This window comes from Poecilia mexicana, unplaced genomic scaffold (genome assembly GCF_051168715.1).
Source record: "Poecilia mexicana isolate PSO_F unplaced genomic scaffold, ASM5116871v1 scaffold_18, whole genome shotgun sequence".
NCBI classification, from domain to species: Eukaryota; Metazoa; Chordata; class Actinopteri; order Cyprinodontiformes; family Poeciliidae; genus Poecilia; species Poecilia mexicana.
The window spans coordinates 17,750,993-17,763,675 of NW_028263387.1; the positions used below are offsets into that span (position 1 = coordinate 17,750,993).

Consider the following 12,683-nt stretch of genomic DNA (forward strand, 5'->3'; position numbering starts at 1 on the left):
ATGTGTGAGAGAGTGATTCTATTAAGCACTTTATGTTGGAAAAGGTGTGTGAAAACGGTGGACATATGGAGAACTATGTGCAAAGAGCGGATCTGAAGTACACCTGCTATCAAAACCCAATTCATCAGTAGTTGTAGCTTGTAATTTGTGAAGTAGAAAGCTAATTGAATGTTTTCGACGCTGTTAGTATGAGGAAATATGTTCAAAGCAACTCAGGAAGCATGTCAATGCATAGCAAATGCAGTTTATGGCAAAAAAATTTATTTGTTAAAAGCTTTCTGAACCTAAAATAAGAACCTGGGCTTAAGGATCCAACCCTGACTGCTGTACTCTGTTTAATAAGCTAGCTGGTGGTTCAGGCTTTGGATGCTCTGGAATAAATTTGATACTGTAATTTGTTCCATCTAAATTTAGGGGTACATGGTATTATTGCTACAGCTTCTTCTTATTGCTTGTGGGGCAGTTTGGGAAAAAAACAAAAAACAAGAACTGACTCCCCCTGAAATTTGGCTTTGTAGATTTTACATTATCCTCAAGAAGAGTAATTCATCATTGATCGCTTGAAGCTTGACTGAGGCAACTCTTACAGAATAATCGAAACCATCTTGTGACAGAAAGTAAGATTCCCAAACAGATTCTCCCGAAAGAAAAATAAAATCATAGTGAAGACTTGGAAACCTTCTGGTTTCTGACCAATCAGGCTAGTTAGCTAGCAGCTACAACACTTTCACTTAATGCATCAAATGTGTAATCCTTTGATATAATCTGTCAAATTTGGTGATAATTGAAGCAGATCTTTACTTTAACTCCAAAGCTAAACTGTTGCTAGGGCAGGTGTTGCACCACTTTCTTTTACTTCCACAGCTGAAGAACCCGTTGTGGGACCAAAACTGAGCTGCATCATTTTACTGGCTCTGGAGACAAGCTGGACGAAGCACTGTCCTCTACATTAGGTGCATTACGGTAATCTAGCCAAGTGATAACTAATGCATGGATTTGTGACAACCAGTTTATTGTCCAGGGAATGTTAAACACTTAAGGTGTCACAGTGGAGTTAACAAAATCTGTCACTTTTGTCTTAATGAATTTAAAAAGTAAAGTCTGACTCAGCACACTTGAAACTCCAGCAAAGTACGTACTGAAAAAGAGACTGTACTACGTTGCAATTACTACTGGTTTATAACTGAGGAGAGCTGTGCTGACTGGGCTTTAGAGTGAAAATACATAATTTTGACCTTGCTTTTTTAAGACATTTTCTGCTGCCAAACAGAAGAAAGTTTTGCCACTTTAGTACAACACTTTGTCCTTCAAGTTAAGAATTGTACTTGTGGAAGCTTCTTGATAGATTTTAGAACAGTCGCTACATTTATTATTTTTTAAAAATTGTAATAGATTTGGTTTTGCGATCATTGTTTGACCATAAACTAGAGTTGTCTTTGTCGGTGCAAATTCAACTCTTGGTTCTATTTTCGTATATGTTTCTTTATATTATTGGCACTGCTGCTGCTTTGAGATGCAGCTCTGTTGCTAAGTGACCCCACACTGCATCCTGTTTTCCCTCCCCGAGGGACCTGGCACCGTAAGTGCCAACACGAATAATTTGACTCCTGTCTTGGGGCAGATTTTTGCCTCACTGGCCGCATTGTTGCAGACTCGTGATGAAATTGTTGGCTAGCTGGATACTTGCAAGTGTGAAAGCTATTTAGTTAAAAACGTGGAGAGAAGGAAGACGGGGAAAGATGTCACCAGATGGGTTTCTTGAGGTGACGTGTAATCTCCTACACCTGCTATTTGTTACATTTCCTGTCCTGCACTTTTAAAGTTTAGGATCATTTCTGTCTCAGATGCTGCTCAGCGCCTCACTCTCTGCTCTGTCAGCTCAATCAATCCACTTGGAGACAGAGCTTTAAAGAGGAAATAAGAGAGGAGATCTATGGGTGGGGACAAAGGTAGAAGTAAGAGTCAGAGGTTATACAGTGCCTTGCAAAAGTATTCACAACTTTTATTTATTTTTTTATGTAAGACGTAGACGTCTCAATAAAATCCAAATCAACCAATTGCCTTCACCGATTTAGCGATTAGTCCATGTGTGTGTGTAATTTAATTTAGTAAGATGTAGCTGTTCTGTGAATTCTTCTGAGGTTTTTAGAGAACTTAAAGAAACAAACACCATCATAAAGATCAAAAAACGCATCAGACAGGCCAGGGAGGACGTTGTTGAGTAGTTTAAATGAGAGTTGGGGTATAAAATAACATCCCAAGCTTTGAACATCTCACTGAAAAGACTATCGTTTAGTGATTGAGCATTCTGTCATTGGTGAGTAATCAGAAAAGAAAACATCAGGTCCTGTAGAAACTTATTTTATCACAAATTCACAAAAGAATAACATTTAAGCAAACAATCCACTAAACTCCTTTTTTCAAACAAACATTTTGCTTGAAATGCAGTAACGGCACATCAAACCTCCACTTCAGTTTTAAGTCTGACACCAGGGTTTCCCTCAATGTATTATAAGTCTGGCGGGCACCAGACTTTACTTGTGCCCCCACCAGGCTAAGCACTGCTTATTTATTTAAGTCTTTTAAAAATGTTTCCATTTTTTAAGGCTTTATGGTTGGTATTCGGGTATTAATCTTCCAATCTTTCAATAACACATAATTATCAAGTGATATTTTCAAATTTTCTGTCAACTTTCAACATTTTTAACTCAAAAACACGACGGGCCGCTTAATGAATGACTGCCAAGCGCCCCAACCATCAGGCTTAGCCAGTTTTCTGGGGGAAACCTTGGACAGAATGATCAAATCCAGCTAACTAGGAATATTCACTCAGAGCATCCAATTACAGTCAAGATAGAAGTATAGCAATAAATAAGTGTTTAATCTCCTGCTGTCAATCTGTTGCTGTACTTTTATGTGATATACTTGCAGCAAGTGCTTTATAGTTGACTTCTAGACTTTCAGTTTCTAGATGTTAAAACCAGACACCCTTAAAAACCTGCAGCTGTAAGTTGTGTGGTTCTGCAAAGTGTTAACTGAATGCATATACGCCACACACTTCAGACTTTCAGATATGTATTATTAATGTGTATTTCACAATTATGCACTACTTTGCATTGGTCTGTTACATAAAATCCCCTAGAAATCAAAGTTTTAGGATGCAACATGCTAAAATGTAAAAAGGAACTGCGGAAGAAAAGTTAAGAAAAGGAGAACGATTACAAGAGAACAAAAGGAAGATGCTCTACCATTCTTTTTTTTAAAGTGACTGCTTTTATTAGCTGCTTCTTGGGGGTTATTTTTGTCACGGTGAACAGCTGGTTGAGCGGTCCCATTGATTCTGCCTCACAGCGTTGCCCTTGACGATCAGCAGATAGAGGAGAAAAATCTAAAGCCTTTGTGTCCAGCTCGCCAGCAAATATCACCTTGTGGTTCAACTGTGCTGAAAAGAGATGAGTGTGTATGAGAGAAGGAGCGAGTGGTAGTGATTGAGGGAATGAAGGCTTGTGTGTGAGGTAAATAGAGGGATAGATGCTGACAGACTTGACTGAGAGGAGAGAAGGACACTGGTGTCATCCCATCTGCTTTTCCTTCCCGACTCGTCATCTCCTTTTTTTTTTCTTTTTTCTTTTTTTTTGTCTTCCCACGAAGTGAAACAGGAAACAAACACTCCTTCGTCTTTATCGGGGATGAAATCCAACGTCTTCACTCTTAAACTGTGTGACACGAGCTTTATTTATTTATTTTTTTGCCTCTCTGTTATTGATGCACACATTGCATCAGCACCGACGCGCTGCTGATGTTGGAGCCGAGTCAGTTGGCTGGGGAACCGTCTAGAAGCATCGTGCTCATCTAAATTATTCACATATTCTCCTCTGGCTGCATTACAATGCTGAGAACGTGGATGTGGACGGAGAAGGAAGCATATCACACCAGCTATGGTTGTGTGTTTGAATGCACTGTAAACAGTGTGTGTGCGTGTGCATGTCTAATGTGCAGCACTTACCCTCAGATGGGTATGGAGCAGTTCTAATGCGTTCCTTTGGTCCAGGCCTCCGGCTGCACATTTGGTTGGAAATCTGACACTGTTTACCAAACAGGAAGGTTATTAATACTTTACCAGACGTCAGCCTGAAGCACATCTTTATTCCTTCCTTGACAGAAAATAAATCTTCTCATGATAAAATATTAACACCTATGCATGGTGCTTTACTTATTGCACTAGGGGTGGGCGATATGGACTTATTTTATCACAATATTTACCGGTACTTTTGTGATTATGATAAAAGTGACAATAAGAACTATTTGTTTGATCATTTTTAGGTAACTGTTGTACCAGCAATTATAGCCCCACCAACACACACTTGGAAAACATTCCCATTTTCTTTACGATACCAGTCGCATAAAGAAGTGTGATTTGTGTCACTAAGCTAAGCATTTCATTGAACAAACGGTGTAGAAAATAACAAAACTATCAATCCTGACAATGCAAACAGTTTTTGGGATTTTAAACAATCATTAATTGGAATTTATTGTGACAACGATAAGTCAAAGCTCTTACCATAAGAAATTTATCACGATAAATGATAAACAACAAGATAAATGCAGTTTTGAGTATCAGGGTGGACGTCGTGTTGCATAAGGAAACGTAGCTAATATTTGTTTGCTCCCACAGCAAAAGCCCACCCAGCAGTCCCTGGCCTCCTCCCTGTGCAGAGAGTCCCACTGGAAGTGCCTCCTCCTGACGCTGCTCATGTACGGCTGTTTTGCCACGCTGGCCTGGTGCGCTCTCTGCCGAGTGCCCGTCCTCGGCTCTTCCTCCTCCATGCCTCTTGGTGGCGCCGACGACGCCACGTCCGCCGCCTACTACAATGACATCCTCCACCTGGAGAGCCCGTGCTCCAGCGGCTACGTCTACATCCCGCTGGCCTTCCTGGCGATGCTGTACGTGGTTTACCTGGTGGAGTGCTGGCACTGCTTCTCTAAGACGGCCATGTTGGCTCACGCTGAATTCCAGGTATCTGACATGCAGCTGCCTTGGTTTTGGTTCCTCTCCCAGAGGAGACAAATCTTTCAGAGCGCCCGCCCCCCACATTGCAGGATGCTTTCATGTTATTTCTACTGATTCTTTAAGAAAAAGTTTGACTCATTTATTCAGACTGGCTTTTAACTGCTGTACTTTTATGCTGCGTTATGTAATCTGTTTTTGTCTTCTGTGTTCACACTTTGTGGTAATAAAGACCACACATTCCCACCAGAATACTGCGACTAAAATAAGGAGTTCAGCTAAAGTACACATAAATTATCAATGCGTCATTCTGTTTCTCCAGGAGAGAATATGTACACATTTCCTCCATCATTTCTGGAAGAATTATTGCCTCATCAAGTAGGAAATGACTTGACCTGACTCAGCCTGGCTGTTTTGTTCTGTAATGAAAAAACTCCCTCCGGGGAAAATGATTTAGTTGCTTGTAGCAAAATAAAACAACAACAGTCATTGTGATATAATTAAACTTTGTCTTGTCCGCTGTGACTATTGTGCCCAAACAATAGTTATCTTGTTCCTGCTGGTCTGTCTTTTAAGGAAGTTCTCTCACTTTTTCTACCATTTTGCATGAACTGGTTCGGTCTGGTAGGAAGTGTATGAGCGGGTGCAGAGACTCCAGCAGGCCACTCCATGTATTTGGTGGAAGGCCATCAGCTACCACTACGTGAGGAGGACCAGACAGGTGACCAGATACCGCAATGGAGATGCATACACCACCACACAGGTGAGGGGGCCCTTTCTTTATTCATTACTTTTCTGTCAAATTTATAACAGCAAGTATAAGTATAGACATTTCTCATGTCAATATGATTCGATGAATTAGCATCTTCCTTCAGCTGTCGGGAGATCAGACAGGGAGAGCACCATCTGCTCATCTCTTCATGCCCAACCAGCAGGCAGTTACCTTAGCTAGCTATGTAAATCCTTGGTTAGCAGCGTCTCTGTCAGTGTAATGCCATAGTCTCCATAGCAACCACCTTCTGCACAGGCCAGCAGGTGCCCAGAGCAGCTTTAAGTGTTGTGCAGAACAGATTCAGGAAACACAGGATTTGTAAAAGGGAAGGATGTTAACATGTCGTTCCATTAGCCAATCCAGCACAGTCCCCATCTATCTTTTCACCTAATATTATTGTGAATTTTGAGGAAACTTTTAAAATGATGCAGAAAAGAAAATTCAAATTATGTGTTTTTCAGCTAAAGTACACATAAACCACTAATCTTTTTGTTTGCCCTACTAAAAGTTTGGTGTTTGTCCAGGGAAGTGTGTGTACGTTTCCATAGGTAATACTATGTTTCCATGTAATTGTGCTGTAAATTTTGAGCAAATTTTTACAATGTCGCAAAAAAGAGAAAAAAAATCTAGAAAGTTGTAATTGTAAGTGAAGTCAACTAGCATCAGTAAAGTTACATGATATAAAGACAGAAATACAATTGTAATTCTAACACAGCAAACAAGCTGATCAGTCAAGTAAGGTAAATGTTTGCTATGTCAGGACTTATTCGGAAAATATGTTTCTATTCCCATTTCTTTAGTTCATTAACTCTTTCGGAAAAGTCAAAAGCCACCTTAAACGGGTGTACAAACATTCTTTTCTGTGTAACTTGGAAAGTTATTTCAAATTTTTCTGTTTCCATCAACTTTTCTAATGCTTTACTTCAAAATGTGCATAAAAATCACTGATAGAAGCTCAGCAATAGTCAAAAAACCAGCACTCGTTCATGTTGTGTACTTGAAGATGTAAATTATCTTTATTGTTGTCTAAGGCGTGAAACATTAACAAAAACATTTGTTTTACTGAAAAAAGAATGGCTAAACCAAACAAGATCTGCTAATTTTTTTACATTTCGAGTTCTTAAGCAAACAGAGAAGTAATTTTGTTTCTCTCCTTTTTTAAACCTTTCACCTTTCCTCAGGTCTACCATGAGCGAGTGAACACTCATGCCTCCAGTTCAGAGTTTGACTACGCCCGCTACGGCGTCAAAGATGTGTCAAAAGAGCTGCTGGACCTGGAGCGCCACCCTGCTGTTCGCCTCCGCTTCACTAAGTGTTTCAGGTACCACCAGACTTATAAAGTACAAATCTGCTCTGTAGTTGGTTGAGTTAGAATTTAGTTTGATAGTGAAGCTGATCATTACTTGATTTTTGTTTTAATTTGTTACATTTCTGTGCTTTAGCTTCTCCAGTGCCCGAGCTGAAGCTGCTTACCTCACTCAGGTAAGAAGAAGAAGAAAGTGTGCTAAACTCTTCTTCATAGCTGCTTACAAAGTGCCTTGCAGAAGAACAGTAGGTGTTTTATTTGGTGTTTATGAGCGAGACCAACAACAAATAGCACATAATTGTAAACAGGAAGGAAAAGTTACATGGTTTTCAAGATATTTTATTAAGAAAAGTCTATTGTGTGTTTGTGCGCTGCCTTGTTACGGCACAACTGCAAACTGAAAGCTCAGACAAACTCGACTGCCTCCCAAAAGTGCAGAAAACATGAAAGTTGGGGCTCTGGTTGGGTGAGACCAAAGTTTTAGCTTTTGTCTATGTGCAAAATATTAGGCACTGCATAATGTGAACACGTTGGTGGCAGATTCAGGCTGTTGTGATGCTGGTTTTCAGCTAGTAAGACCTGATGGTTGAAGCTAAATGTTGATAAATTCTGACAAACCTCTTTCATAGATTTTCAAACTATGAAAGTGATCAAAACAATTGAAGTTTAGGATTTTTATTGGATGAAAAGCTCACAAAATTTGTAACTGAATGTGTTTTTTTATTATTATTTCTCTGTGATTTAAGCGAGCGCGGTTCTTTGGGGAAAACGAAGGGCTGGACGACTACATGGAGGCCCGGGAGGGAATGCACCTAAAAAACGTGGATTTCCGGGAGCACATCCTGGCCTTCCCAGATCCGGCCCGTCAGCCGTGGTTCTCTCGCCACCGGGTGTTCTGGTTGGCCTCGGCTTTCCTCCTGTCATGGCCGCTGCGGGTCGTGTCAGAGTACCGCACGGCGTACGTGCACTACCACGTGGAGAAGCTGTTCGGCGAGGAGGAGGACGGCGGCGGCGGAGTCGTCGTGGGAGGACAGGGTGGAGGCGGGCGAGGCGACGCGGTGGAAGGAGGGACCGAGAACGGAATCGGGACGGGATTCGGGCTGAACGGGACCAGCTACAGGGCCATCTCCCGCGTCAACACGGTGGACATGACGGAGCTGGAGTGGCACATCCGCTGCAACCAGCAGATGGTGCCCAGCTATTCCGAGGCCCTCCTGATGGACCTGGACTCCAGTGGAAGCACAAACCCCACAGCCTCCACGCCCATCTCCGGACCCCCAGGGGTCACGCCCACCCAAGCCCCCCACCCACCACCCCTGACTCTGCCCGTGGTGTTCAACTCTGCCTACCTCCTGCAGAGCTGCCCCAGGTGCAGGAGAACCACATCGAGTTCCAGTCTGCCCTCCAGGCTGAGGGCTCCGATGGGGACCACCGCCCTCCTCAACGCCACCGTTGCCGGGATCCGGGCGGCGGCGCCGGGCAGTGGAGGCATCGGAGGAAGGCTGGTGCTCAGTCGCAGCGGGTTCTCTCTGGGGAGACTCGGAGGTGGGCGACAGAACAACTTGTTTCATTCAAGAAGCATCGGAGGAGGACTGGGAGGCAGCAGGGAGGACGGAGGAGGGAGCGGAGGCGGAGGAAGCAGTGGTGGCGGAGGGAGCGGAGGATTCTTAGGAATAGGCTCCAGACAGAACAATGAGGAGACCAGGGGGGTGCTGGAAGGAGAAGGCGATGAGGAGGAGGAAGAGGAACAGGTGAGGAGACGGGAAAACGGGGGGAGAGAGAGAGACGAGGAAGCAGAGCAGGGAGGAGGAGGAAGCGGAGGAGGAGGAGGAGGAGGAGAAAGTAGGGAGGCTGAGAGAGATCGACCTCCATCCTACCAGGACGCCTTCTTCTTCCCCGTCCTCATCATCCATGGAGAGGAGAGCTGCCATGCTGGCGATGACATGTGAGGCAGAAAAAGCATCAAAAGCAGGACGGTTTGAGCAGGAGCTGAAAGAAAACGCTGCGCACGCAGGAAGGAGCGGGTTCAGACAGAAACAGGCAGAGCAAAGAGAGAAACGTGCTCGGGTCTGATGCAGGTAGAACCAGAGGTCCGGAAGAGGGAGGATAAACAGACAAACGGATTGAGGGGGCGAGCTCACGCAGTGCATCCCGTCAACCATAAGTAAACCCACAAGTTCAAGAGATCAGAGTTGTTCCAGGGTGAAGGCAAGAGATAAGACCGAGAGCAAGTAAATCCTTGAAATTGCATGCTTTACTGAGAGGAGGTGAGGATGACGGGAGGCTTAGAAATGTGTGTTTCCAGATATATCTATGCAGGAGGTAAAGTGGGGGGGCTAACTGTGCTAAAGATAGCCACTGAACAATAGTGAAAGTATATTCTCTTTACAAAACAAACAGCGTTAGAGGAATTGGGAGTGGATATCTGAGGGGGCTGAAGCATCGACTAAACATTGATTATGATACAGCGAGATGAGCTAACAATATTTATTATTTTATACCACAAAAAGCCAAAGGAGGTAAGAGAAAAAATCAGAGAGAGTAGAAAACACAATGCAAGTTATTAAATCACATGATTCTGATTATTTAGAGCTAATAAACCAGATTATTCCATTCCAAATCATGGATAAAATAATTTTTATGACTACAAACAGCACCTGACCAGCTCCTCTTACAGTAATCTGTGCCAATGAAAGACGAGTTACATTGATTTCCTCCTCGTCTCGTCATGCTGTCTTACTTCACCATTAGCTTCCCGACCACTCAATCCATTACTGCTTTGGAGGAGGGCGATTAAAGAGAACGCCATAAAAAGTGGAGCAGCCGTTGCCTCTTCAACTCAGTCCCTCTTTGCTCCAGCCATCTTCTGCCCTTCTGCCATGTTATCACCTTTTCTCATTCACCCCTTTCCTCCTAGAACATCATTTTAGGATGCCTCCAGTTTGGTTTATTTGAAGAACATACATCTTCAGTTCAGGCTTGTAGCCCTCAGTAGTTATTTTTATTTCCTTATCTTAAATACACAGCCGAGAACGCAGCTGAAATTCCTCAAAGATGTATAATGTTATGCATAACACAATAACCACCCAAGACAAAAGTAGTGGTGGCACAGTTTTCCACTGGACCGTGGCATCATGATGTCAAGATTTTTTCAAAATTTCCTTGCTTTCACTGAACAATGTACATTGGAGACCTAGCAGACTGGCACTCTACACAGGCATTTAAAAGCCCTCTGTGGTGAACTCCAATCTTACTGTAACTAGACTATGAAAAATGGCATTTTTCTGACCAAAACTGTTATTCAAGAGAGTTTTATTCTGACAGCATTCAGGTAGACATTATAATTTCTGCTAAAGTTCTGATCCACATTGTTAGGAAAAAATGTGAGTGCAGCAGCTTAATAGCTGTGTCTGCAAAATACTCCTAATGGTTCAAATTTAACCTGATATCTCCCACTCGTAGTTTTTTTTTTTATTATTACTGTTTCAACTTGAAATGTTATAGTGAGGCAGAACTAAAAACAGAAAGCCTTTTATGTCTTAAACCTAATTTTGGTAAATTCCCATTTTCTTTACATTAGTTCTGTTATAATCTGTAGCATTTTCCCAAAGATAAGTCTGTATAATATGAACTGAAAACATCCAGAGAAGTGTCTCTCTTGTTAGCTTATATATCTAAATACATGTTTAGGCATGAAATATCCCTTCCTTTTCTAAGTCCAACATGTTGGACTGCATGGGAAGCTGTCAAGTTATGCTGGCGTTGTTGATTTTATAAAGAAGAAGAAGAAGAAATCGCTGAGAATAATAAAATTACCCCCCGGCGTTATACTGTGTATCATTCCCAGCCCTGTAGAAACATGCTTTGGGTAGGTTTAGGGCGAGCTGCTACCTCCTCCTGCTTACGGAGAAACAAATCCTTATTATTTCCTTAATGTGAAATGTGTCAAGACTTTTGCAGGCATAGAAATGCATGGAAACACACGCTTACTAGCAAGGTGGCATATTATAGCTACAATCTGAAAAAATATCAAACAGTAGTGATCAATTGGGATCCAGCGCCAACACAAAGAAACAGACGGGAATCCTGGAGGATTCTGAGTTTTGTCCTACTTTCTGAGTTTGTTTTCTTGGAAAATGGACCCAGGAAAGGCCGTCTGCACAGACCGCCATCTGTGCTTTGTTTGTATTTACTCTACAAAGCACACTAAACCTGCTAACGTAGCAACAAGAATTAGTTAGGTAAGCTTATCCTGACCGTTCCTGCTGCCTCTGCTTACTTTTTACACATTCATGAAAAAGCACATCCAAAAAAAAAAAGCTGTGTGAAGAGGACAAACAAATAAGGGTACTGACTGTTCTCTCAGTCCAACTTTCTGGGAAAGTGGAGCGGAGACCGCTGGCCTGGTTAGATGTAGGGGACACATCCTGACACACTTTCCCATCCGCTGAATCTGGTTCATGGATCTTCTGTAGCCATATTGGAAAAGAAGACAAAAAAAAAACAATAAAAAAAGCTGAAGTAGGGACAAGGAAGGAAGCTGAGCTCAAGGAGAACGACGGAAAATTAACAGTAACCAGGACGAGACTTTCTGAGCAACTACAGAGCTGGACAAAACTGAAAATGTGACGACATTAAAGGCAGTTATTTTTACAACAATAATCACTGCTTCAGCCTCTGGACTTCTGTGTCTATCATAACCAGAAAGGAGCACTATAAAAAGCACTCAACGCTGCTGCTCTGTTCATTTGTTTAGGACAGCGTTGCTTTCACTGCTCTGTTCATCACATGCAGCTGAAACCTGTAAATGTAATGTACTCTCAACGCAGGAAAACTCACTTCCATCTGTAAATTGCTGCTCACACGTCATCTTCATATCTGAGGTTAAGTGAAAACACAAATGCCTTTGTAAAGTTTTATTTCTTTTTGTAAAAATTACTGTTTCGGTCCACTGCTTATCTGTTCATTTATGTGTGTTGAGACATGTGTTTAGCACTTCTTGCTGAATATTTATACACAGTTTTATTATCTTACGTGTTGCTCCAGATGTGCCAAGAGGATTCTTTGCCCATGATGTCTTACACAAACATACGCACCATCATGCCTGTTTGCATGCTTAATCACTGCAGTAAAATAGCAAATATATCAGCCTTTTTTCTTACCTGAATGGAAATATGGCAACCCTCGACATGTAATCACACACACACACACACACACACACTCCTCAAGCATGGCGTTGTGCAGATGAGGTTGCCTTTAGGTTGCCAACATCTTTTGCTCAGGTTCTTCAGTTAATGTATCCTCTTCTGCAAATTCATCAACACGCCAAAGCAAAAAAACAAAGTGTGAGTGCATACAGATGTAAACGGGTTGTTTTCAATAGTCTGGCCTAAGCTGTAGAGTCGAACATTTATATTACGGAAAGAAAACACATAAATAGTTAAATCATATATGTACAGAGAGCACTTATCAGATGGCCAGTGTTTCTAACACGCACCGTTTTGTTGTCTTTGTTTATGTTGTGTATTTGGCTGCAGTTTGTGTGTAAATCCAACCAGAATGTTTTTAACACGTTGTAATGTCTTTGGCTTAATTTG

The 12,683-nt window shown here is 42.1% G+C and overlaps 1 protein-coding gene across 1 annotated transcript; it reads left to right on the forward strand.

Moving 5' to 3' along the window:
* The first annotated feature begins 4,012 nt into the window (after positions 1-4,012).
* On the forward strand, positions 4,013-12,231 carry LOC106908847 (transmembrane protein 151B-like). Its single transcript, XM_088016040.1, has 6 exons — positions 4,013-4,016; positions 4,644-5,017; positions 5,637-5,771; positions 6,962-7,101; positions 7,223-7,262; positions 7,833-12,231. Exons 1-6 carry the CDS (start codon positions 4,013-4,015, stop codon positions 9,033-9,035), a joined length of 1,896 nt encoding a protein of 631 aa, XP_087872166.1. The 3' UTR covers positions 9,036-12,231.
* The last annotated feature ends 452 nt before the right edge of the window (positions 12,232-12,683 follow it).

What these genes read in the sequence shown, in the direction of transcription:
- LOC106908847 (XM_088016040.1), top strand. An exon ending in TGGCTCACGCTGAATTCCAG is followed by an intron (nt 5,018 to 5,636) that starts GTATCTGACATG and finishes TCGGTCTGGTAG; the next exon opens with GAAGTGTATGAGCGGGTGCA. An exon ending in CGCTTCACTAAGTGTTTCAG is followed by an intron (nt 7,102 to 7,222) that starts GTACCACCAGAC and finishes TCTGTGCTTTAG; the next exon opens with CTTCTCCAGTGCCCGAGCTG.